General features: G+C 37.9%; 1 protein-coding gene and 1 non-coding gene across 3 annotated transcripts; one reads left to right on the forward strand and one right to left on the reverse strand.

The window, feature by feature from the left end:
- The first annotated feature begins 9,805 nt into the window (after positions 1-9,805).
- Positions 9,806-20,884, forward strand: LOC102416621 (placental prolactin-related protein 4). 2 transcript variants are annotated; one of them, XM_044927845.2, is made up of 5 exons: positions 9,806-9,962; positions 15,524-15,705; positions 17,871-17,978; positions 19,731-19,910; positions 20,553-20,884. In XM_044927845.2, exons 1-5 carry the CDS (start codon positions 9,908-9,910, stop codon positions 20,712-20,714), a joined length of 687 nt encoding a protein of 228 aa, XP_044783780.2. In that variant the 5' UTR covers positions 9,806-9,907; the 3' UTR covers positions 20,715-20,884. The 2 variants fall into 2 exon arrangements, with proteins under 2 accessions (XP_044783780.2, XP_044783776.2); XM_044927841.2 differs by having other exon boundaries at positions 9,811-9,962; positions 20,540-20,884.
- Positions 13,432-13,536, reverse strand: LOC112583001. Its single transcript, XR_003107367.1, has one exon. It is a non-coding gene; the product is annotated as a U6 spliceosomal RNA (small nuclear RNA).
- Positions 20,885-27,945: the final 7,061 nt, after the last annotated feature.

The following is a 27,945-nucleotide window of genomic DNA, read 5'->3' on the forward strand; positions in this document are numbered from 1 at the left end:
AGACTCAAAGCCACTTGTCTCATTTAACTGCACTAAGTCAAAAAGGGAATATACTCATTGTCTATTTGAACACTGCTAAGAGATTATAAAAGTTCTCATTACAAGAAGAAAATTATAACTATTTCTAGTGATGGATTTCCACCAGACTTATTGAGGTGATCATTTTGCAATATATTTCAAACAATTATGTTGTACACCTGAAACCAAAATAACATTATATGTCAATATTATTTATGTATAATGATACCTGAAACTAAAATAGCATATTTGTCAATGTGACCTATGTATAATGATCATATAATCATTATGTTATATACATAGCACATGTGTATACCTTCAGTTAAGTTCAGTCACTCAGTCATATCCAACTATTTGAGACCCCACAGACTGCAGCACATCAGGCTCCCCTGTCCATCACCATCTCCTGGAGCTTGCTTAAACTCATGTCCATGGAGTTGGTGATGCCATCCAACTACTTCATCCTCTGCCTTCTCCTCCTCCTGCCATCAATCTTTCCCAGCATCAGGGTCTTTGCCAATGAGTCAGTTCTTTGCATCATGTGGCCAAAATATTGGATTTCCAGCTTCAGTATCAGTCCTTTCAATGAATATTCAAGGCTGATTTCCTTTAGTATTGACTGGTTTGCTCTCCTTACAGTCCAAGGGACTATCAAGAGTCTTCTCCAACATTGCAGTTCAAAAGCATCAATTTCTCAGTCCTCAGTTTCCTTATGATCCAGCTCTCACATCCATACTGATTACTGGGAAAACCATAGGTTTGACTAGATGGAAATTTATTTATATATATAAACATATATGTACGGAACAGTTCCTCACACCTATGTAAGGAACAGTTTTTGAAAAGGAATATAATTATATTTTGGATAAAGAAAACAAATCAACTCGTATAGTTTTTTTTTTCAAATGTGCATATTGGCAATCATATTTGGTCTAAAACATTATCTTCAAATAATCTGCAATAAACATGAATCCACGTACATTATGTGGTATGTTAACAGGTGATCTGTACTATTGGAAAAGAAATAGTAAAGCAGAGGATGGGGTTTAGGGAATAAAGGTGAAGAAAGGGAGGTGATTTAAAGAAAAACAACTTAGACCACACTGAGGAGAGCAAACATGCTCTCTTGCATTCAAGATTCAAGTTTTCCCCTGTCCAGGCAGGTCTCTTGGTCTTCTACCCAACTTCAAAAATGTTTCCATCTCTGAGGCTCTATGCAAACTCATGTAAACATGGATGTTCTAAACCTTCTGCCTCTGTTCAGTTGAACTGGTTTCATAAAAAATTGTTGGTAAACTCCCCCAAACTAAGTAACATTTTATGCAGCGAATTTTGATAATTTTCTGTTTCCTGAATAACTAATCTCCAAATTATTTTCCATTTTTCAACACAGTGTCAGTGACCTAATTATATTATGTAAAAATATTATATATGATTGCTATTCTAATATATTATGACATTTAAAAATATACACAAAATATAAATTAAATGACTGTGAGATAAAAATAAATGGAAATGGAAATGCTAACATTTTCTTCCCCAGGGAATGAGGACACTCATCTTTATGGCCACTGGACTAATGGATTCTGAATGTACACACATGTTTATACAAGTTAACTATCATAATAAAGTAATTTCTTTTACATATAGTTTCAATCAAAGTTCTTGGATTACCACAAGGGGCCAAGAATACAATTATATGTGAGTAACTCTCTTCATATGCATATATAAAATTTTGTGAGCTCAATTAAGTAATCACCTTTAGTTCTTTTGTTATTCCATCAATTCATCTACTGGTAAATAATCCAAACTCTACAATAGATATCTTTTTTTCAGGGTTTAAATCTCAAGTCATAATAAAGGTGGAGCAATGGCCTAGAAGAATGAATAAAATGTCACATGGATATCATCATATATATGCATTTGTAAAGAAAATTAATGAAAAAATGCAGAAGACTTACAGTTTGCTGAAACAGGAAGTGTACTCACTCAGAGCTGAATATACATATCACCTAGAAAAAATACTTTCTCAGCTTCTGATGACTTCTAAAGAAGGGGACTCCAAGACTTTCATCTCTATCCTACTGTGGACTCCTTTCCACTTTCCTTCTCAACTTCCCTCCATGAAATCTCTTCCCTAGGTTATAAAACACACCTTGGGCTTCTGGTTCAGACAAGATGGCCTTGATCTCTTTGTGCCCACTCCTCTGTCTGTTCTGGAAATAAGAAGAGATCACTAAAGGAGACCTTGTATATTTGGCAAGAAGAAGGTGAACTAGATTAGGGCCTGAAGAATGGAAGAGCAACACAGCAGCACCTAAGAGAAGACAACCCAGGCCCAGCATTCCTGACCTCCAACCTAGCATCAGAAGGCAGCCTGAGTAGGGCTGTTCCTCCCAAGGAATACATGTGAAGGAACACCAGGTGGTGGTTTAGTTGCTAAGCTGTGCCTGACTCTTTGTGACCCCATGGACTGTAGCCCACCAGGTTCCTCTGTCCATGGAATTCTCCAGGCAAGAATACGGATTCCCATGTCCTCCTCCAGGGGATGTTCCCAACTCAGGGACTGAATCCAGATCTTCACAAGGCAAGTGGATTCCTTAACATCTGAGCCACCAGGAAAGACCAAGAAACTAAATAATCACATGGATATTTGGAAAATAAAAGGATAAAAGCATATGCTAATATGAGATAAAGTAGATTTTAGATTAAAGAAAATTTTGAAAGACAAGGAAATACAAGGACATTACATGAGGAAAAAAGAGTAGAATCCTTGGTTCAGGAAGATCCCCTGGAGGAGGGCATGACAACCCACCTTAACATTCTTTCCTGGAGAATCCCCATGGACAGAGGAGCCTGGCAGGCTATATAGTCCATGGGGTCACAAGGAGTTTGACATGACTGAAGTCACTTAGCACACATGTAAGAGAGGAAAACTTAAAAGTCCTCACCAAAAAGATCTTGAAAGGTAAATATGTGAGGTGATATTAATAGATATGTTAATTAAATCAATGAGGGAATCCATTAATAATGTAAACCTATTTAAATTGTCATGTATACTTTAAATATCTTGCCATTTTATCTGGAAAATACATTTTAAAAAAACTGAAAAAAGAAAAAAAGCAAGAATTTCAATGCTTTTTATATAATTTTGTAGGTATTTCAGATATTACACTTGGTATGTAAAAGTTTTTTTTTTTTTAATTCTAGATAATAACCAGTGGGATTCACTGGATATTTAGAAAAGGAAGAAACCTTGGAAATTATCTAGACAGTCCTCCCATATTAAGGATATATAAGTAAATCCAAGAATGATTAAGTCACTTATCTAAACTTATAAAACTCGATGCAAAAGTAGCAATAGAAACCAGGTTTCCTAGGTTTAAGTGAATCTTCACTGAATTACCTGGTAAATGGAAATGTCTCCTATGCTCTGCAAAACTTGATTCTTATCTCTTTCACAGAGGTGATCATATTCCACCTTGTATTCATTGTCCAGTTAGCATAAGTTTTACCAAGTCAATTAAATTCCTTGAAGGCTCAATCCTGGCATGTCTGTTCTCTATATTCTCACATATGGCTAAAGCTCTTTATAAGTGCCTTCTTCCCCCTGGAACACCCTCCCTCTCTTACATGATTACTTCCTCGACATCTTTTGGCTCTCAGTAAAAACCACTTCCACACAACAGTCTTTCCTGACTCCAACACAGCTCAGGGCTCCTTGTTATGTGGACATAGGGCATTCTGTGCTTTTCCCTCTCCACACGTGTCCCAATTGTGGTGCAGCATTTAACTTTTAAATTTACCTCATTTCTGTTTTTCTATTAAAATTTAAGTCCTAATTTACAAAGGTCTTTTATTCCACATACACTAGCCCTCACAGTTTCATGTCCTAAGATACTGTGATAATCGAGTCACTGACCAAAAGGCTGAATAGGACAGAACTAGAGACAGTGCTCTGAACCTGCCGCTTGAGTCTACTTTTTACCACAGGATTCTCAGCTTCACTAGAGGAGTTCAGTTTCTTAGCTGTACTCTCTGATCTTGACAGATGAAAATACTTTAAAGAGAGTCTACAAATCAAATATTCTTATATTTACACAAACAACTACTCTGTCTTCGAAGGTACAAAACAAATTCACCTCCTTGATGAATTGTTACCTACTTTTCCCAGACGAAAGTACCATCTTCCTCCTTATGGCTTCCTAATTTCATTCTCACCATTTTTATCTCACTGACCACATTCTGTCTTATAGTTAATTATCTGAACCACACCAATCCCCACTGCTTTAATTCAGTTCCCTTGGGTTTACAAAGGCTGCACCAACTGCCCTGAACTTACTATTTACTGAATATCAACCATGGCAGAAACGTATTTTTCACAGACCAGCTTATTTGTTCCTTTTGAGGTAAATATTACAATTAAAAGCAAATACTCAGGCTCTGGTATTTTGAAAAAGCTGACAACTGGACAAAATCTTAACCGCTATTCCAGATGGAAGTTCTTTTTCTGTTATTTATTTTTTTTTTTTTTCCAGAAAGAACTTGCATTCTAGATAGCTTTCAGGTGAATGGAAATGGGACTGATATGTTAACTGGAAAAAGACCACTGTTGCAGGAAACAAAAGTAGACAAATCACGCATCTTCTGTATACGTCAAGACTCCTTTTATTGGGAACTGTGGGCTCAGACAGTAAAGAGTCTGCCTGCAGTACAGGAGACCTGGATTCCATCCCTAGTCAGGAAGATCCCTGGAAGAGGGCATGCCAAACCACTCTAGTATTCTTGCCTAGAGAATTCCCATGGACAGAGGAGCCTGGTGGGCTGCGGGGTGGTCAGACCATGGAGTTGGAAAGTGTTAGACTCAAATGAGCAACTGTGCATAGCAAAATTCCTTAGGTGACATACTGATATTTAGAAACAGTTTTCTCTCAGTATTGTGCTTAACTACAACTCCTGCTTTTCAATGAAAAACCAAAGATAAAAGTAGTATTCCCTAACAATCAAGTAATTATTTCTATCAAGGAATTTTTCCTAAAGCTAAGCTAGAGAAATACACTGTGAGATAGAGCAGATAATGCGAAGTAGAAGAGATCCAAACACAGAAGCTGCACGACTAATTGATAATTTTCTTTTCAGGAAAAAGAATAAAACTTGACTTTGGGATCATGTTTTATACAGAGATTTGCATAATTTAGGAAATATAAAGGATTTTCTACTCTAATTTCCTTATTTAGTTGAGAAAACCAAGGCCTAGAGAAGTGAAGATAAGTTTACTAAGTCAAAGAGCAGTTGTGTTAGGATTCTGATAGAACCCAGTGACACGCCTTAGGGTTCAGTTGCTTCCTCTTTGGGCTGACATGCTGGAGATTGGGGTACCAGTAATGGTGCAGTCTTCAGGCTGAATTGCTTTTAGTTTGGGAAACCTATATATTTGCTCTTAACACCCTCAACTGATCGCATAAAATCCACCATCTATTGGTTTAAATGTTAATTACATCTAAGAAAATATCTTCCCAGGTGAGCATGTCACAGAACTACAATTTGAAAGAAATGTACAATTCTATGGTGTATGTACCACATGCCACTGGAATTGAATATCTATGCTACCTGTTCCACATTCATGACCTAGGAAGGAAAAACAAGATTGACAATTTTCTATTTTCCCACTTAATCATGTCCAGTGTTTTAGTGCATGCAGGCTGCTATTACAAAATGCCAGAGGCTGGGTGTTTTATAAACCACGTTATTTATCACAGTTCTGAAAACTAGAAGTCCAAGATCAGGGTGCCAGCATGGTTGAGTGAGTGAGGGCCTCTTCCAGGACATATCCCTAAATAGCAGGGATTAACAAGTATTTCAGGCCTCTTTCACAAGAGCCCGAATCCCATTCATGTGGGCTCTGCCTGCATGTGGGTTCTGAACTCATGAACTCATTATTTTCAAATGGTCCCACCATCTAAAATTGTGGCTTTGGTTATTAGGTTTTCAACATATGAATTTTGGGAGAACACAAGCATTTAGACCATGGCACCCAATGAGGAGACTGACTTGTCTAATGTAACCCAAAGCCTCATCCATACTGAAAGCTCTCTGGTGCTGATAGGAAGCCAAGGACTAAGGAATTATAGATTTCTCCTGGTATATACCCAGGGGATTTCAGAGTTTTGAAAGATACAGATAAAAAACTATCTTATTTGGGGGGAAAATTGTCTATTCTTTAAAAAATAGCATGCATTTTGTACACTGTATTTGAATATATAAAACTCAATACCTATCCATACACCAAAATACATTACAGAAATACAAACAATCCCATTTACAATTGCATCAAAAATATAAAATACTTATAAATAAATTTAAGCAAAGTGTTGAAAGATCTATGAATGAAAACATTCAAGACACTCATGAAAGAAATATTTAAAAGACACAGGAGGGACATATTTCATATTTATTGGTTGGAAGAATTAATATTTTAATACATCCATACTACCCACAGCTATCTACATATTCACTGCAGTCTCTTTCAAAATTCCAAAGCATTTTTCACAAAACAGAAAAAAAAATTCTACAAAATGTATAAAACTGTTGTTCAGTTGCCAGGTCCTGTCTGACTCTGACTTCACAGACTCAGCTCCCCAGACTTCCCTGTCCCTTACCATCTCCTAGAATTTGCCCAAGTTGGTGCCCATTGAATTGGTGATGCCATCCAACCATCTCATCCTCTGTCACCCTCTTTTTCTTCTTCCTTCAATCTTTCCCAGCATCAGGGTCTTTTCCAATGAGTCAGCTATTCACATTAGGTGGCCAATGTATTGGAGCTTCAGCATCAGTCCTTCCAAAGAGTATATGGGGTTGATTTCCTTTAAGGTTGACTGGTTTTGATCTCCTTGGTGCCCAAGGGACTCTCAAGAGTCTTCTACACCAGCACAGTTTGAAAACATCAGTTCTTCAGCACTCTGCCTTCTTTATTGTCTGTCCAGCTCTTACATGTGTACATGACTACTGGAAAGAGCATAGCCTTGACTATACAGACCTCTGTCGGCAAAGTGATGTCTTTGCTTTTAACACACTGTCTAGGTTTGTCAGAGCTTTCCTGCCAAGAAGCAATCGTCTTCTAATTTCATGGCTGCAGTCACCATCCACAGTGACTTTAGAGCTCAGGAAGCGGAAGTCTGTCACTGCTTCCACCTTTTCCCCTCCTATTTGCATGTAAGTGATGGGACCAGATGCCATGATCTTAGCTTTTTTGACATTGAGTTTTAAGCCAGCTTTTTCACTCTCCTCTTTCACCCTCATCAGAGGCTCTTTAGTTCCTCTTCACTTTCTGCCATTAGAGTGCTATCATTCACACATCTAAGGTTGTTAATATTTCTCCAGGTAATCTTGATTCCAGCCTTTAGGACTCATCCAGTCCAATATTTCACATGACGTGCTCTGCATATAAGTTAAATCAGCAGGGTGACAATATTCTGCCTTGACGGACTCCTTCACTAATTTTGAACCAGTTTATTGTTCCTTGTCTGCCTCTAACTGTTGCTTTTTGAACTGCATACAGGTTTCTCAGAAGTCAGGTAAGGTTCAACTGGTATTCCCATCTCCTTAAGAATTTTCCACTTTGTTGTCATCCACACAGTCTGGTGAGGTCAATGAAACAGATGTTTTTCTGGAATTCCCTTGGTATCCCTATGTTACAGCAAATGTTGCCAATTTGATCTCTGGTTCCTCTGCCTTTTCTAAACCCAGCTTGAACATCTGGAAGTTCTAGGTTCACATAATGCTGAAGCCTAGCCTGGAGGATTTTGAGCATAACCTTACTAGCACTGGAGATGAGTGCACCTTTCGGGCTTGAACATTCTTTAATATTGTCCTTCTTGGGAATTGGGACAAGGATTGACTTCTTCCTGTCCTCTGGCCACTGCTGGCTTTTCTAAAATTTCTGACATATTGAATGGAGCACTTTAAAGCATCATCTTTCAGGATTTTAAATAGCTTTGCTGGAATTCTATCACCTCCACTGGCTTTGTTGGCAGCAGTGCTTTTTAAGACCCACTGGAGTTCACATTCCAGGATTTCTGGTTCTGAGTGAGAAACTACACCATTGTGATTATCTGGGTCATTAAGATATTTTTTTGTATAGCTCTGTGTATTTTTTCCATCTCTTCTTGGTCTATTCTGCTGTATTAAATCACAAAACACCTAAGATAAAAGTGATCTTGAGAAAGAAGAACAAAGTTCGAGACTAGGGTTGCTGATTTCAAATTGTATTAGAAAGCTATAGTAATCCAAAAGAATGATTTCCTTCTGGCATGAAAACAGACACATAGATCAACAGAGCAGAACAGCAAAGCCAGAAAGAAATGCACAGCCATATATTGTCGGTTAGCTTATGAAAAAGGAGCCAAGAATATCCAGTGGGGAAAGGACAAGCTTTACAAAATGACACTGGGAAAACTGGATAGTCCTATGAAAAAACAAAACTGTGCCCATCTTTTAACATACACAAAATCTACTAAAAAGGGATTAAAAATTTGAACATAAGACTTCAAGCGATTAAACTCCTAGAAGAAGACATCAAGATAATCTTCTTGCCATCGGTCTTTGCAATGGGTTTTTGGGTTTCACACCAAAAGCAAAGGCAACAAATGCAAAAATGGACTAGTGGGACCACATCCAACTCCAAACAAAGGAACATTAGCAAAATCAAATGGCAATTTACAGATTGACAGAAGATATTTCCCAATCATATATTTGATAAGGGCTTAATATCCAAAAATACATGAGACATACAACTCAAGGGCAAAAAACCCAAATAATTTAAATTTTTAATGGAGCATAAGAAAAGTAAGAGTTTCAATAAATCTGAAGATTAGACTGTAGATGAGAGACACAGCAAAGTTTTCCTTCTAGATCAACAAAAGCCTGTGCCTTCCTGACATTACTTTCTTTCATCTCCACTCACTTGTTTGACAATTACAGTTCACAGTGTACATTCTCCAATCAATAGCAATCAGCCCACAGTGAGCTATAATGTGTACTAAGAACAGTCCCACTGGGAAAAAATCCTAATATTTGCATACTTACTAATGAGGTATATCAAAAGGAAGGTAATTTCCAGAGTTTACCAATCCATTGTTTTCTATATTTCATTTCAAGATTGAGCCACCTAGTAAGGAAAATGAGTTAAGGGACCTCAATAATATATGGATAGAAAATAAGTTTTAAACGGGAGCATTAATGCATTATAAGTTTTGGGGCAATTTATTATTATTGTTGTAAGTGTATTCCTTTTGATTTTCTACTGCATCAGGTTAATAATTTATTATAAATATTGATACCAACATACAGACACCTACTGCTAAATTTATAGTGAGTATAGAAGACAGAATATATTAGGCAAGAAGTGAAAGTATGGGAAGTCAGCAATGGTAGGAAAGTAAAGGGCAGTATTGCCTTGAGAGGAAGGAAAGTTCTCAAAGTTTCTTGAAACACCAAGAACAAACCAGATGTGAGGAATTAGCTTAATTTGTAAACCAGAAACTCTACCAGAAGTTATTTAATTTCATAAAAACATTACGATGCTAAAACCCAAAATTTAGACAGAGAATAGGGTTGGGTCAGGTATATAGACGTTCAAAATTCTCCATTAATTAGTGCATCAGGCACTCAAGGACCACCCTCACTGAAGTCTTTCTCTATTGCTCAACCTACAGGTACCAGCATGGAGAAAGAGACAGCACTACTTCACAGGCAATAGAACCCTACCTTTATGGCCTAATGGCTTTCCTTAAGAAGCATTCCATGCAGCAGATTTTCTCCATCCCATCCCATCAGGCTGACTCCCCACGGTCAACAGGAGTCCTCACCCTGGGATCATTCCACAATCCCCATGGCTCCAGCTCCCAGCTTCCGTGGACACCAGTGGACTTACAACCCTGTCCAAGGTATGAAACGCTGCAGCATGGCTTGTCTATGTGGTTCTCACTCCGTTCAGACTGTCACAGATTTGTTAGCTCACTCCCCAACTGCTTCAAATGCCTCACCCGTCCCAGTGGACAGCCATAGATGCGGGGATCTCTCCCCAGTGCTTCAGCCCCTTCACCCCCAGGTGCAGGCTGTTCCCACTTGCTCTCCTCCTTCTTTCCCCTTCCTCTTTGTCCCTTCTTTCCTTTGTCCTACTGAATTCTGTATGGATCCGGATATTCCTTCTCAGTAGTCAGGGAGTCCTGCCAGTATTCACCTGGTCTTCTGTGAGAACTGCTGCATCTTTAGACATTCTTGATGCATCAGTGGAGAGAGGTGTACCCAACTTCCACCTACCCCTCTGTCATCTTGTCCACTCCTATTTGGGCATGTATTAGAAATGAATTTCCCTTTCTATTAAGTAACATTGCAATTGCTGCACATGTTTAACTTTTGGTTTTTTAAGAGAACACAGGTAAGTTCCACTCCCTTCATTTGAGTCAGTCATTCAGTCATGTCCAACTCTTTGAGACCCCATGGACTGCAGCACACCAGGCTTCCCTGTACATCCTCGACTCCCAGAGCTTACTCAAACTCATGTCCATCTAGTTGGTGATGCTGCTCAATGATGTCCACTCTCTCAGACAATTTCAAAAATACAACACTATCTTATAGTTACATTAACCATGCTATATATTAGAGCCCTGTTAGTTCAGTTGCTCATTCATGTCCCACTCTTTGTGACCCCATGGACTGTGGCAACACAGGCTTCCCTATCCATAACCAATTCCCAGAGCTTGCTCAAATTCATGATTAGATCCCATGATTAGATCATGAAGCTCAAAGTTATATCTTCAGATCTTATTAATTTTTTATATATGAAAGTGTGTAACCTTTAAAAATATCTCCCTATTTCCCCTACCCTCCAGTCTTCGGCAATTATTTTTTCTACTCTGAGTTCCATCTTTTTTTTTTTTTTTTTTGAGATTCCTTATAACTGAGATCATATGGAATTTGTCTTTCTCTGACTTCGTTCACTTAGTGTAATGCCCTCCAGTTATATCTATGTTGCCACAAATGGAAGGATTTCTTTCTTTTTCTAATGGCTAAATAATATTTACCTATATATGTCACATCACATTGTTTTAATCCATTTATTTACCTGTCGAAAGATACTCAGGTTGTGCCTATACCAAGGCTACTGTGAATAATGCTGCAATGAACATGGGAATACAGATCTCTCTTTGAGACAATGATTTCATTTCCTTTGACTATATATCCAGAAGTGGGATAGTGGATCACATAACAGTTCTCTTCTAAGTTTCTTGAGGAACGTCCACAGTATGTTTCCATGGGAGACCGGTATACATCCCTACCAACAGTGCATAAGCACTCCTTTTTCTCCACATCCTCAATAACATCTGTCATTTCTTACCTTTTGGTACTAGCCATTCAAACAGGTATGAGGTGATATCGCTTGTGCTTTTGATCTGCATTTCCTTTGCTTATTAGTGATGCTGAGCATCTTGTCATATACCTCTTGATCATCTATATGTCTTATCTGTGGAGAAATGTCTATTCTTTAAAGATGGAGCATACATTATGTTTGCTATATTGCAATATACGAAACTCAGTTGTCGACGTGTATATCAACAACGAACTATCAGAAAGTGGAATAAAGAAAACAATCCCATTTACTATTGCATCAAAAAAAGATAAAACAATAAGAAATAAACTCAAAAAAGGTGTCAAAAGATTTTATACAAAACCTTTAAGACATTGATAAGAGAAATTTAAAAGCAGTGAAAGATATGTAAAGTTAGGCAGTCTATTCAATGTGATTCCTGAGGTAGGATTTGTATTTCTATAACTTCCCTCTTAGAACTGCTTTTGTTGCATCCTCTAGGTTTTAGATCATCATATTTTCAGTGTTCTTTGTTTCTAGGAATGTTTTGATTTCCCTTATTTCTTCAGTAATCTGTTCATTATTAAGAAATGTGTTGCTTAATCTCCATGTATTTGTGTTCTTTAAAGTTTTTTTCCCCATATAATTGATATCGTCTCATAGTGTGGTCAGAGAAAATGCTTGATATAATTTCAGTTTCCTTAAATTTACTGAGGTTTGATTTGTGACCCAAGATGAGGAAAATGTTCCATGTGCACTTGAGAAGAAAGTGTACTCTTCTGCATTTGGATAGAATGTGCTGAAGATATCAATTAGGTCTGTTTGCTCTAATATTTCCTTTTAGGCTTATGTTTCCTTATTAATTTTCTGTTTTGATGATATATTTCAAAATTGAAACTCCTAGTAAGGAAAAATGAGTAGGGGACCTCAACAATACATGGATAGAAAGTCATTTAAAACTGGGAGCATTACTGGATTATAATTTGGGGGAATGTATTATTGCTAATACTACTGTAATTTTCTTCCCTTTAATTCTCTGCTATACTAGGTTGATATTGATTTAAAATAATAATACCAACATAGAGGCACATAGTACTCAAGTTACAGTAGATTCAGAAAGACAAAGCTTATGAGGCAGGAAGTGAAATCACAGAAAGTTAGCAATGGTATCAAAACAAGGGGTTGTATTACCTAGAAAGAAAGAAGAGTTCTCTAATTGTTTGGAGACAACACGAACAAGCCAGATGAGAGCCAACCAGCTTAAACTGTGTACCAGAAACCACACCAGAAGGAAAATGAAGTTCATAAAAATATGCTGATGCTAAACGCCAAAATCCAGACAGTAAGAGCATAGGGTAGGGTTTATGTAGATGCTGAAAACTACTCAGAGAGAGAGACATGGAAGCAAACACACTAATGAGCATCAGAAAGATCAAAGCATAAAAGGGTCTGAAAATAAATCATAAAGAGACTTGGTAGTCTGATCAAAAGAATAAGAGAATATCAAACTATAAAGACTTGTGCACATGATAGACCTAGAGAATGCTCAGGAGAGAAAATTTCAGCCTTAGTGACCAGCGAACAGAGCCTCCAGCATCAGGAACAAAAACCCTGGGCAGGACTCACAACTGTGCACTTCTGGGAACAGCCTCAGTTTCAAAGTTTGGGCACTATACCACCGAAAAGTGAACGCAGACAAGGATTATAGCCCACTATGACACTGAATCAAGACAAGTGTTTGTGAGTTTACATTTCTCATTCAACTATAAAGTTAATGAGTCACTAACCAATGATAACTGACATCATCAGTTTACAGTTAGATCCTCTTTAGTCATACAATGGATATCTGAACCTGTTATATGATCCCCAATAACAGTTTTTATCATTGAATTTCTTGATGTTTAATTGAAGGGTAATTGCTTTACAATACTGTACTGCTTTTGGCCAAACAATAGCATGAATCAGCCATAGGTATACCTATGTCCCCTTGCCCTTGAACCTCCTTCCCACCTTACTTCCCATCCCAACCCTTGAAGTTGATACAAAAAAATATGGAATGCTTCACAAATTTGTGTTTCATCCTTGGGCAGGGGCCATGCTAATCTTCTCAGTATTATTCCAATTTTTTAATATATGTGCTACCAAAGCAATGACACATCTAACATTTTAACAGAAAAGGAAATCATATAGTTAGTCATCTACCAATAAATGATCAATTACATTAGGAATTAGGGTATTCTGCCATATTTACTACCCCTTATAGAATTGAATTTTATAAGGTCCAAAATTCCATGTAGGAATTAAGCATATATTTATGCATAACACATATAACATGCACAGAAATATATGCACACAAATACATCTGTGTTCATACAACCTATTATTCTCCTTGCCTCTCACAATAAGCTCTTTAGTTGATGAGAGATATAGTCCCAAATTTCTCCAACTTTTATGTCTCCTTTTTGAGAACCACTTCTTTTATTTTCATCACCTAATTTTAAATGACCAGTTTATTCTTAGATACAATGCCCCTTAAACTAATGAAGAGTAGAGAAAACCTAGTAAATGCTGATATCTTATCCTTAATTAAATTATCACTCTTCTGGTAAATTGGAAAAAGAATCATGTTCAGATCTTATTCAGGAGGATAAAATCTCTATTTTATCAGTTCTCTTGTCCAAACTCAATTCTTGCTCACTTCAGTCTTAAATTCTATTACTTACAAAGGACGCACAGGAAAAGTAATATTAAAATCACGCTTCAAGAGTCTATGATTTTATGCTTCTGTTGTCCAAAGGTAGGGCCAGGAATAATTTCTCAAATATTACAATACATCGTGGAAGCATGAAGGTCTAGTTCTACTATCAAAGAGGAGATGTTTGGAGATGGTTCAAAAACTAAGCCCTATGGGTTGTCAGGATGTACTCCCGACCAAACAGATAAATTTTGTTCCTATAAAGTCAAAGTCAGGAAAAGGCAGGCCTTGTTTGCAGAGCCAGTGACATTGTCTAGGGTGCTGACCAGGTAATATTCTTGTATTACCATTTGGAGATTTATTTGCTATTTTCTCAAAGAAACAAACATAATGAAAGGATTAAGGATGCATAAAAGTAGAAGAGCTGTCAAGGTGCCTAGAAAAAAGGCTAGCCAGGAGAACCAGGCCCCCACACTGATAATCGTCAAAGACTGTAACAGTGAGTGTTTTATAGACAGAGTAGAACAGTGGATAAAACCAATGTTCTAGGGCCACTGCTGTTTTGCAGCCAAAGACAAAATAATTTTCTCTTTAAGCAGAGTCATCACAGCTCCGGATGTGGTCCTGGTTACACACATGCAGACCGAGGGCCACAGGCAAGTGTGATGTGACATCAGGAAGTGAACACATGAGTGTGCTGGTGCCCAGTCACCTGCATCTGCTAATAATGGGACCTGGGGAAAATCACTTGCTCTCTCCAAGTCATTGCATCTTAATTGATATAACTTCATGATTATAGTGAAGATTAAGGCTATCTCACAGGGTTCCTGTGAAACACAAATTTTAAGATGTTCTAAAGCTTTTGTGAAAGTATCAAAGACATGCATAGGGTTTTAAGGTGAGTGAGCAGATCCAAGGTACAGTATCCTTTTTCTCTTAGTATTCTCTTTTTAGTCAATAGCAGCAGTCAGTCACGTGTTTACTCTTATCCCAGCGTGATGGTAAACCACACAGATCAACTGGACTTTTCTTGTCATTTCAGTGTCTAAAATGCAAGCATTAGACAATGTAGAGTGAAAAAATTACAAACTCCTAGAGGCCTTGCTGCTGAGAGTCTGCAGAGTCCCAGTATTAAACTGTCTTAAAAGAATGACCTAAGCAATCTGGTTCAGAATTAAGTTCCAAATGTTTGCAGAGCACAGAAGTACTTCTGGGAGCAATACAAAAATGCAGGGAGTAACCTACTTCTCCAACTATCTATCTGTACAATATCATCATCCATTTAAATTTACACAGAAAGCATTCCTTCCCCACCCCAACTACTACAGCACCAACTCCTGCTCAGAGCAACAGGGAAAGAGAAGGCTTCCCTCCACAGGATGGATTTGATCATCTCAGGTGACTATATCATCTCAAAATGGCTCATGTTTTTATTTAAACAGGGTCCTGCCTGCTCCTGCTGCTGGTCATGTCAAATCTGCTCTTGTGCCAAGGCGTCTTATGCCCATCCCTCTGTTCTGACGGGGATGACATCTGCCGGGCCTCCCTTATAGACCTGTTTGTCCGTGCCACCATTCTGTCCAACGGCATGTATAACCACTCCGTGAAAATGTTCACTGATTTTGTAAGTACTGTGGTGGTGGTAGTTTAGTTATTAAGTCGTGTCTGACTTTTCTGACCCCATGGATAGTAGCCCGCCAGGCTCCTAGAAGGAACCTTCGCATAAGTGACTGGGCTATATTATCCTTTCAATAAGAAGGCTGCATCAGCCAAACTTCAAATAATACCCTCTCTAGGTCAAAGAAGCTATCAGCTCATAAGATGTGGAAATTGAAGAAAGGTTCAGTTTTATGAAATCTCAAAGATTCCTAAGAAGTGCAATAACTGTTTCAATTTCCTTTCATTCATTTTGTTTTTTATTTTCCAAAATAAATGATTTTGTATTTGTAGGCTAGGAATGCCATAAAAGAATACAAAAGACTCAGTGGAATTAACAACAGAAATTTATTTCCTCACAGTTCTGGGGTCTACAAGTCCCAGATCAGGGTGCCAGGAAGGTGAGGTTCTGGTAAGAACTCTTTCTTCCCAGGCTGGCTTCTCCCTGTGTCCTCACACAGGATGGGGGGTGGGGAAGAGAGACAGAGGAAAAGACACAGAGACGTAGAGAGAAAAGAGAAAATTCTCTGCTGTTTTGCTTCATGAAGACACTAAACCTGTTGGATCAGTTTTCCATCCTATGACCTCATTTAACGTTAATGGGCTTCGCTGGTGGCTCAGATGGTAAAGAATCTGCCCATAATGTGAGAGACCTGGATTCTATCCCTGGGTCTGGAAGATTCCCTGGAAGAGGGAACAGCAAGCCACTCCAGTATTCTTGCCTAAGAACTCCCATGGACAGAGGAGTCTGGTGGGCTACAATCCATTTCAAAACACAGCACTTTGGCAGTTAGGGCTCTAACACATGAATTTGAAGAACACAGATTCAGCCCACAATACTACCTGACACAAAGCACTTTCAGGTGGGACTGGGGAAAAGGAAGCGTGTTGATTTTCTGGTCCTTCAGTGTCTCTCTGGGCTTTCTTCTCCAGGCTCAGGGTAAAGAGCCAGTAAATGAGAACTGCTCTGCAGTGAACTGGGTGGATGGAACATGTTAAACAAAGCTGAATCCAGGTCATAAAAACGAATACTGGTAGTTTTTTGTTAATGCTACAAATTATTGTTTTAAGATTTTGAGATTTAAATAGGTTTTGAGCTACAATAGAAGGGGAGTTTACAATTGGAAACAATTATTCTCTTTCTGATGAAGGTCTTTGAAAATTGTATGTTAATTCTTTTTGGTCAATCAAGGAGCACACAGTAGAGCAGACAGCTAATAAAAAGCGGTGCTAAAGGTTTCTATTAAATTCACGTAGTTCTTTTTAGTCACTATTTTTGTTTCATCCTCCATTTTTGACTGTCCATTTTTTTTCCAACTCTTCCAAGTAATCTCTCTAAATGTTCATAACTTTTGCCAAAGATTAGTTTTCTCTGTCAATGTGTTAGCTAGATTTTTCTACTCTTATTCTCAGTCCATTGCTTATTATTTCTTATAACTTTATGCCATGTTTTTCTGCCATACCATTTTGTCACCATAAACAACATTATATTCTGCACCTGGGATGAACACTAAGCTTTTTGGTATGCGGATTCAGAGATAAGTCAGTCATAACTGTATAACTCCTTGCAAGGGAATATATTGGCTTTAACCCACAGTAAATAAGAGATTAAATGGTTAAATATAGGTGCATGCATGCATTCTAAGTCACTTCAGTTCTGTCCAACTCTTTGCAACCCTACTGACTGTAGCCCAATAGGCTCCTCTGTCCATAGGATTGGCCAGGCAAGAATACTGGAGTATGCTGATGTACACTCTTGCAAGGGATTCACCACAACTAGGGATCAAACCTGAGTCCTCTTATATCTCCTGCATTGGCAGGAATGTTCTTTCCCACTACCATCACCTGAGAAGCACCAAATATTGGTACATATGTACTATATTTGGTTCAAATACTAAAAAATAAACAATATATAATAATATAACAGAGAAGAGAAAAGGTTAAACTTAGAGAAGTTAGATGTAAAATCAATTTTATAGAGACAATGTATAGAAAAAGTAGGAAAAGAATGACTTTCTAATTTGGGGATCCCCCCAGTAAAAAATTATACATGTATCAACATGTTAATGTTGTGGTTTTAGGTTCATCTACTGAATGCCCAACAACCCTAACTAATTGTCTGATCACTTTCAGGATGAACAGTATGCCCAGGGCAAAGAGTACTTTATCAATGCCTCCGACAAGTGCCACACCAATTCCCTCCATATGCCTGAAGATATGGAGCACATCCGACGGATGAATGTGAGTCTTTCACCTGGGGTTTTTACTGTATCAAATGAGACAGTATGTAGGTTACCAGGCTTCAGATTATTAGAGGTAATGTTAACTGTACATGCAGAAAAAGTTGGAGGCCTGTAAGCAATTGAAGAGAAATTATATTATGCAGTTGATGAAGCATGAGCAAAATCAAGGGATGACTAAAGATCTATAGTAGCAACATAAATAACAGATCTATAAATCATCCATGCAGACAAGTTTACTTCACCCAATGCATTAGACACAGGATTGCAGCTATTATACTGTACGAAAACAGGAAATAAATGGGAATGTCCGTATGTAAAATAAAAGATTGCAAAATTCATGAATATGTAAGAAACACACCCCAGTTTTGAATACTCCCTGTTACTAGTGACTCCTACATGGGAATCCTATACTGCACCACCCGAGCCATCGCATCTTCCTTTCAAGGCTCTCCTTATTCTGCTTCTATTTCCCTGACACCACCTTCATTCGTCATTCTCAATGACTCCTCTGTCACCTTTTATTCTTAATTTGTAAGTCTCCCCAACAATGGCCTATAAAACATTGTTTTGCTTCTCATGGCCGTAACGATTGCCTCTGTTCTGAGAACAACACAGTTTACATATCAAGCCTCAATCATTCATGGCAGCTCCAAATTTTCATCATTATAATCTCTCCTTTCTGATTTCCTGCATTATCCTTCGTCCCAACATTATTTAAAATATTTTCACATGCATCCCCTCTTAAAATACTATCTTCTTTCTCTACAACCTTCTTAATGATACCAGCATTCTTTTCCTCTGTTAAGCTCATTAATAATGAGGATAATCAAGTAAAGGACAAAGATCAAAGAGGAAGAGGAGGAAGGATTTTTCAATAAGCTTAAATTTAAATTTTATTGAGAGTTACTACGTGGCTATACATTTTACTCAGCATATAAACATGCTGAGGACTATATTTAATCCTATTCAGTTCTCTGTTCTTTACCACTAAAACAGTTCATGGCTGTAAAGAAATCAAGCATATTAACTAGAGATCTTCAGCCCCCGGGATTTTCAAGCTCAATTCTGGTAGTAGTAGTGAACTAGAGGGGAACCCTCCATTGTGAATCCCACTGATGCTGTTACTAAAGACAACGCTGTGCCATTTTCTGCCTGGACACATGTCAACAAAACAGACTCTTCTGATATCAGCAGGGGGCTGGTGTTGGGATCAGCTGAGAAGAGAAGCCTATTTAGGAATGTCTTGTCTTCTTCATTGTCTCTTTGTTGTAATATCATAAAACAAATTACTGATCAAAAATAAATACGAAGGACTCATCTGATTCATTAATACGAATGAATCACTGGGTGACACTGATGTGGGCACAGGTGGAATCCCTCTTTCCTGGGTCAGGCCCTGCAGCACATACTGACTTGTGTAAATACTTAGATTCTCTCAGGCAAATATACAAACACAAAAGAACTCACTGAGTGGTGGTAGAATTTCAGAAGAAAAAAGAAAATTCTTCATGGTATAAATTAGAACTTATCAGAAATATTAGTAAAATAACCTAGAGTTTTAATAATTCAACAAAGTGTGAACTAATAGCTTACATTTTATACTTTTGCAGCTTTTACTACCTTCAAAAATCTCTGCATGCACATAAGAAAAACCAAGAGTTTTTTAGGTCAGCTGGTCTGAGCAAAGATCACATGTTACCAAAACCACTGAATTATTATTTTAATGAGACTGTTTCTTATGCTTGCTTAGAGTAAAGGCCTTATTATGTGGATACTCATGTTACTGTACTCCTGGCAAAAACCTCTGTATCAGCTAGTCACGGACCTGCGGAGTATGAAAGAAGTCTCAGATACTATCCTATCCAGCGGTAGAGAAAATGTGAAAAAACTAAAAGAACTTCAAGCACTCATAGAGAGGCCGTTCAGCCAGGTGAGCATCCTGCAGAGGGCTTTCATGCTTTGCTCATGGATGAAAGAGGTGACCTCTGTTATGTGTAAGGAGTTTGGAAATATCTCATTTTGTAAGAAAAAGATTCATGACTTCTATATTCTAGACTGCTACTACATAAAGCAGGAGCCTAGTCATTCATAGTGATAGATTCTACTGTAAAGGAATCAGAATTTCACTGCAATTTTTGACATGTGCAGCCTTCCCTACATTACATACAATTCCACCAAAAGCTTGCCTCTTCCTGGGAACTGGTGGTTGAAATATTTTCAAGAGTAAGAGAACTAGAGTACAGAATTTCCAAGATCAGCATTTTCTTCAAAGTATCCCAGGACATCTGCTATTCAAGTTCCACTTGTCTTCTTTATCTGCGCTCCTCAAATCAAAGGATGAGAGTGGGAAGGAAGCAAAGAGAAAGTTAAAACTAAACTTGAGTTATGTTTCTGCTTTTTAGATTCCTAATAGTTTTCTTAGAGGCTGGCTCCAAATCCATATCTAGAGAATTTTATATTTGTATGTCTTCCCCAAATCTTAATTTGATAATTAGAAGGAACAAAGATAAACAAATACTAATAAAACACATAAGAAGTCATTATCTTTTGGATATTCAGGTTATTTTTACAGCCAGGAGGAAGATGTACATCGCTCGCGTTTACTGGTTTGGACGATCCCTACTGTCGAGCAATGAAGATAGGCGTCATTCTGCATTTTTTAACCTGTTCCACTGCCTGCGCAGAGATACACGTAAACTTGACATTTACACCAAGTTCGTGGCATGCCGACTGATCTATAAGAAGTGTTAAATCCACATCTATAACATCCAGGTCTGAGATGGTCATAATGATCTATCCCATAGCAAGCTTATTTGAAATTTACAGATTTTTAATTCATGCTCTGTGAAATGGGTCTCTTCTTAAAAAAATAAACACAGACTCTGTAGAGATGTCAAAATCTAAGAGGGCAATTTGTCAACATTTCTTATTTTCATTTAATATAAAATAAAAAAAAAATCTACCCCTACAATTGAAAGAATGAAGCTCCTATTAAAATTAGTCACAAATAATAGAAGCTGGCATTACAAAGACGACCATTAAAAATTACTTAAGAATCACAGCCAATTATTCTGGGTCATGTTATTAGAGTCAAAGAATTAGACAATTGTTCATCATTCTGGTCATGCTACCAAGAAGACTGAATTCTCAGGATTCTTTATGAAAGCCAGCCACGAATTGTCAGTCAACTGTTACAATCACAGTGTTACACCAGACAATATAAATGCTTTGAACCTTTGTATAAACAGCACGAGGTTTACTGAACTATCTAAGGATTGTTAGGATGCTGTCTTAGTCCTTCTGGGTTACTATAACAAAACATCAGAGGCTTAAAAACAATGGAAATGGATTTCCACAGCGTGGTCATGCAGGGTTCTTTCTGGTCATACACTTCTTACTGTATCCTCACACGGGGGAGGGCTCGGGAGCTCTGTGGGTCTCTTATATATAAAAGCACTCAACTCATTGAGGAGGCTCCATCCTTATAATTCCATCACTTCACAAAGGCTCCGCCCATGGATGTCATAACCATGGGAATCGGGATTTTGTCATATGAAATTTCTGGGGGACACAAAGGCTGAGACTATAGCAGATACAAAGGTGAACTGGCTCATCCTCCTGCAGTGGCTGTCATCACCCACACTCCGCTGTATCCTCATTTCCTGCATCACCTTGCAGCCATGCCAATCATTCTATCACTCAGGGTTTCACAAGTCCAGGTCAGTCAAGTGTCAGCTCCATCTCATATTCAGCCTATTCAATGTTTCCCTCTCCCCTGCTGAGGCCCAGGGAACCTACCAGGAAGTGCAGATGTGTCCATTTCTGCAAGGTCCCTTATCTCTCCCTCTCTGGATCTTCATTCCTTGGGCCATGTTGGATCAGGGTAAATGGTAACAAGATGGGAAAGTTCTGACATCACTGACTTACATGGTGCTGTTGAAGCCTTTTCTTGGTCTAGACGGACTGATCTGAAATTCCCCCTGACTGACAAGTGTTTCCCTTGTGGGGTATCCTGGTGATTTTCCAGGACATTCACAAGTTGGGGGTCCCCAACTTCATAGTTTCTTTTTTAATCAGGGGAAATGTTCTGGAACCACAGCTCCCCACCTGCAGTAGTCACCACAGCCTCTCTGTTCCCCTCACTCTGCAAGCACCATCTGGAGAAAATTAAGCAGCCCACAGTCAGCTGCCTACTAACTGATCCACAGGAACCCCATGTATCATAAACACTCTGATCAATAGAATGGCAGATATACTGGTGTGCATCTGTCCAGCGCCTGAGGCCTCTGGACGATTATCTAACTGGTCACATAGACACCGAGTAGATCAGAACACTGGATTCAAAAACACATTTATCTGAAAAGTGAGATACCATTCTGTCTTCCTTTTAGAGTAACTATCCTTGCCATTAATTGTTTGCCTTACAAACATGCCCTAGTAGGTCCCTGAATTATAAAATTCTCCAAATAGACTGAGTCTCTACTGAGACTGGAGCAGTGTGACTGGATTAGGGATGCTCAGCTTGTTCAACAGCCTCCTAACAACCTGGGATGAGGGCCAATCACTTGACCGGCTCTCTTAAGAAGTCAGTGATGTTCTGGGCTGGTTTTGCAGTATCTTTAGGGCTTTAGCAGTAATTCCTAGTAAACAGAAAATTGAAATCAAAAGTTAGAAGGGAAAGGGGGATGAATAAGAGAGAAAGAAGAGAAAGACAGAAGGAAGGAAAAGCATTAAAGGGAAAATGAGTCAAGGACTTGGGTAGTGAAGGATGAAATGCTGTTAGAACACTTTATTTTTAAGGACCCAAATATATATGCTTTTTTTTAAGATCCTAAGAGCAAATATCTCATATTCCCTCTTATTTCCGTTTTCTCTTCTCTCGTCTTTTTTCTGAAATTGTCCTTTATATTTGGAGTATTCTTATGTTGTTACTAAAGGTCATTGTTCTAGAGATGAACAAAGCTTGGCAACTCTTCAGGGCAGAATCCAGCCAAATTATCTTCTTTTAGGCAAAGACACCTTTCACCCACATACAGGAACACTGTCCAGCAAAACCAACCTCTTCCCTCATAGGCAGGGTTATTCTTGCCTGAGTCCTGCCCCTGCCTCTACCTGGGATGACCCAAACATTTCAGAACATGACAGAATATTCTGCCCCAAAGCAATCTATCAATCCCTCCTTTGGCTCCTTCATGCACATAAAGTGTCAGCTTTCTTGTATTTTCACTTTCTTCTTTCAAAAGGCAAAAGACCATGAAAAAACCCTATAAGCACTTTCTAAGTCATTTACTGTCAAAAACATCTAATTCTATTGTGTTACTTGCTTAATATTTTTCCTTCAATGTCTAGATATTTCCAGCAGAGAGGATGGTATTTATTAGAGTGGAAATTTGGCAATAAGGGGGACAATGCAATTGGAGGAAACATATATTCACCAATAGACCACACACATCTTCATGTATTTGTTTCTTATAAAATTTACTTGAAGCATAAATTTAAGACTTTAGATCAACAACAAAGGCAGTGACTTTGAAAGCACTCTCCTTGCTTCACGGTGACATATAAGGTGAATACTGTAGATTTCAGACAATATTGAACAGAGCCATAGTATTCTTTAGAGTCAGTCAGGAATAGCCAAAGAGGGGACATTTGGACAAGATTTAACAATCACTCCCTTGCCATCCAGAAAGTGCTGATTTTTCCCTCTTTACAGATTTCCATGTAATATTACATTTGAAGAAATGGCCCTGCTATATCAAGAATAGTAGCAGTGTTTACTGAATGGAAACAAACAAATGAAGAACCTTTGAAGTTCACTGACCTTATAGATTAGTAAATCACTTGTCATGGATACAATGAGGACTTAAACTGAAGTTTAAAAAAATCTCTATTTTCCAGAAGTAGGCCCTCAAGTTGTGGTGAAGGAGAGGGTGATATTAACACATAAATTACTATATGGCATGGTAGAGTGAAGAAGAAGAAGATGTGATGCCAACACGGTGCTACAATGGATTGAAGTAAAGCTAGGAGCCATCTGAGTGTGTCATAGGAGTGATGCAAATGGGATGGCTTTATGATGGAGTTTTGCATAGTTGATGGGATATTGATGTGGAAAAATAGGAAAACAATGTATCTGTCAATTCATTTAGGATAGTCTTATGAAGTAAGGATCTCTGACATCCTGGATCAAGGCAACTGAGATATTAATATGTATAGCATTATAAGGTATCAGTGAATAATCAAGTCTGACAAAAACATGAGAAAAGTTCATATTTTACCATAAATGTTGTATCTCTCATGATTATGCTCTCATGATATGCTGTATATATTATTGTAGGATTAGAATGGAGAAATACTTGTATGGATTATTATGCATTAAGAAGGACATATATGCCAATTTGGAGAGTTTGTCTTTATTCTACAAAGCAACAGGAAACCAAGAACATTGTTTAGTCCAAGAGAACAGTATGTCCAGAATTTGAAAAGAGAAACTTTAATGTGGATTGTGGAGTTGTGGCTGTTGGAGCTGGTAGAGAAAGAGAAAGAGACCAGAAAGAGCTGGGAATATCATGACACTAAAAATCAAAGAGGGCTCTGCCAAGTGAAAAGAAGCAAAGGATGTGAGAGATACAGGAAATGAAATAGACCTTGACCACACGCAAGGAATGAGGCAGACAGAAGAGCCAAAAAAGGCATCCAGCAATATGGGAATAGTTGAGTCAATAAATGACTGAAAAGTCAGAGGGAAGGGAGGAGATAAATTAAGGTTTTATCCAAAAGCACCTGAGCTCTACATTCCTGTATTTCATCATCTTAGTACCAGAAATCACCAAAAAATGTTAAGGCTCTGCAGCAAATGATAGAAATAAGTACTCTAAGGTGCCTCTGCTAGACCCTATGGAATACCAGAACCAAAGCAGGACTACCCAGTGATAACAAGCAGTAAGTCACTAGTCACTCTCAGCATTTAAATAAGACACACATTGTAAAGCATAAGAGATGAATGGAAATAAAATGGAAACAACCCAAACGTGTACAGAGCCAGTCTAAACAAAACCTAAAACCTAAACCAAATAGAGGTAATGGTTTCCTTAATCATGTGTCCACTTTCTCCAAGAGTTTCTCATTCCTTTTGCCTGAATCTTCCCTTGTTTACTAGCCCTTCATTGACTTACTCTCAGCAGATGATCAGCTAATCACTAATCAAATAAACAATTAGACAGTGTTCACTCCTGGGATATATTTGTATTGATGGACTCTTCAAACTGAAAAGCTTTCTAATCCCCTGTACGTAAAATGCTAATACTGGAAGGACTCCTTCCCAGCCTCTTTTCAAAATGGCCAATGGGCAGCAATTGCGAGTCTATCTACTTAGACGTCTTCTGCTGTAATTATAACCTGTTTGGATGGTGAAGACAGGAGACGGATGAGGCACTGAAAGATATGGAGAAGGAAATGCATGGACAAGTGGAAAAGATAGCACAAGCCTTAAACATCGATCTATGCCTGCACACCATACCATGTGTGATGGGAGCCAGGTGGGCCTAATCAGGGATGGATTTTTTTCAAGAAAGCTCTATATGAGTTGGCACTGAGAAGATTGATTCTACTCAACTATTTCAACATGATTCTTTGATTCTAAGACTCAAAGCCACTTGTCTCATTTAACTGCACTAAGTCAAAAAGGGAATATACTTATTGCCTATTTGAACACTGCTAAGAGATTATAAAAGTTCTCATCGCAAGAAGAAAATCATAACTATTTCTAGTGATGGATGTTCACCAGACTTATTGCGGTGATCATTTTGCAATATATATCAAATAATTACATTGTACACCTGAAACCAAAATAACATTATATGTCAATGTATCTATGTATAATATACCTGAAACTGAAGTAGCATAATTGTCAATGTGACTTATGTATAATGATCATATAATCATTATGTTATATACATTAACACATATGCATACCTTCAGTTAAGTTCAGTCACTCAGTCATATCCACTCTTTGAGACCCCATGGACTACAGCACATCAGTTTCCATGTCCTCCACCATCTCCTGGAGCTTACTTAAACTCATGTCCATCTAGTCGGTGATGCCATCCAACCATCTCATCCTCTGCTATCTCCTTCTCATCCTGTCTTCAATCTTTCCCAGCATCAGGGTCTTTTCCAATGAGTCAGTTCTTTGCATCAGGTGGCCAAAGTATTGGAGCTTCAGTATCAGTCCTTTCAATATTCAGGGCTGATTTCCTTTAGTATTTACTGGTTTGATCTCCTTGCAGTGCAAGGGACTCTAAAGAGTCTTCTCCAACAGCACAGTTCAAAAGGATCAGTTCCTCAGTGCTCATTTTCCTTATGCTCCAGCTCTCACATCCATACATGACTACTGGAAAAACCATAGCTTTGACTATATGGAATTTTATTTATATATATAAACATATATGTACACACACCTATGTAAGGAAAAGGTTTTAAAAAGAAATATATTTCGGATAAAGAAAACAAATAGACTAGAATAATTTTTTTTTCAAATGTGCATTTTGGCTATCATGTTGGGTCTGAAACCTTATCTTCAAATGTAGTTTATGTTTATGCTGATAAAGAAACAGAAATGTGTCTTAACCTTGTAACATTAACTGTAGTACAGCTTATTTACAATAGCTAATCAAAACCGCAAAATTTTGAAACCTATTGGCTTGCCCAATACTCTGCTACTGGTCATTTAACCAATTGATCATTGACTTAATTCCTCCTTGACTCAGAAACTCTTATAGGTGCTTAGTTTACACCAGTAAACAAAGCAGGCAGACACTTATCCTCGTGGAACTGATATTCTAGCTGGGGGAAGACAGATAATCTGCAATAAACATGAATCCAAGTACATTACATGGTATGTTAATAGGTGATCTGTACCATGGGAAAAGAAATAGTAAAGCAGAGGATGGGGTTTAGGGAATAAAGGTGAAAAAAGGTAGGTGATTTAAAGAAAAACAACTTAGACCACACTAAGGGGAGCAAACATGCTCTCTTGCATTCAAGATTCAAGTTTTCCCCTGTCCAGTCAGATCTCTTTGTCTTCTGAAAGAGAAAGCGAAAGTGAAGTCGCTCACTCGTGTCCGACTCTTTGCAACCCCGTGGACAGTAGCCTGCACCAGACTCCTCCATATATGGGATTTTCTAGGCAAGAGTACAGGAGTGGGTTGCCATTTCCTTCTACAGGGATACTTCCTGACCCAGGGACCGAACTCAGGTCTCTAGCATTGTAGACAGACACTTTACCACATGAGCCACCTAGGTCTTCTACCCAACTTCAAAAATGTTTCCGTCTCTGAGGCTCTATGCAAACTCATGCAAACATGGATGTTCTGAACATTCTGCCTCTCTTCAGTTGAACTGGTTTCATAAAAAATTGTTGGTAAACTCCCCCAAATTAAGTAACATTTTATGTAGCGAATTTTGATAATTTTCTGTTTCCTGAATAAATAATCTCCAAATTATTTTCCATTTTACAACACACTGTCAGTGACCTAATCATATTATGTAAAAATATTATATATGCATTGCTATTCTTATATATTATGACATTTAAAATATATACAAAATATAAAGTAAATGTCAGGGAGATAATAATAAATAGAAATGGAAATGCTAACATTTTCTTCCCCAGGGGATGAGGACACTTATTTTTATGGCCACTGGACTAATGGATTCTGAATGTACACACATAATTATACCAGTTATTTAACTATCATAATAAAGTAATTTCTTTTACATATACCTTCAATCAAACTTTTCAAAATACCACAAGGGGCCAAGAATATAATTATATGTGAATAACTCTCTTCATATGCATATAGAAAATTTTGTGAGCTCAATTAATTAATCTTTAGTTCTTTTGTTATTCCATCAATTCATCTACTGTTACATAATCCAAACTCTACAATAGATTTCTTTTTTCC

Source organism: Bubalus bubalis, chromosome 2 (assembly GCF_019923935.1).
Source record: "Bubalus bubalis isolate 160015118507 breed Murrah chromosome 2, NDDB_SH_1, whole genome shotgun sequence".
Taxonomy (NCBI): domain Eukaryota; kingdom Metazoa; phylum Chordata; class Mammalia; order Artiodactyla; family Bovidae; genus Bubalus; species Bubalus bubalis.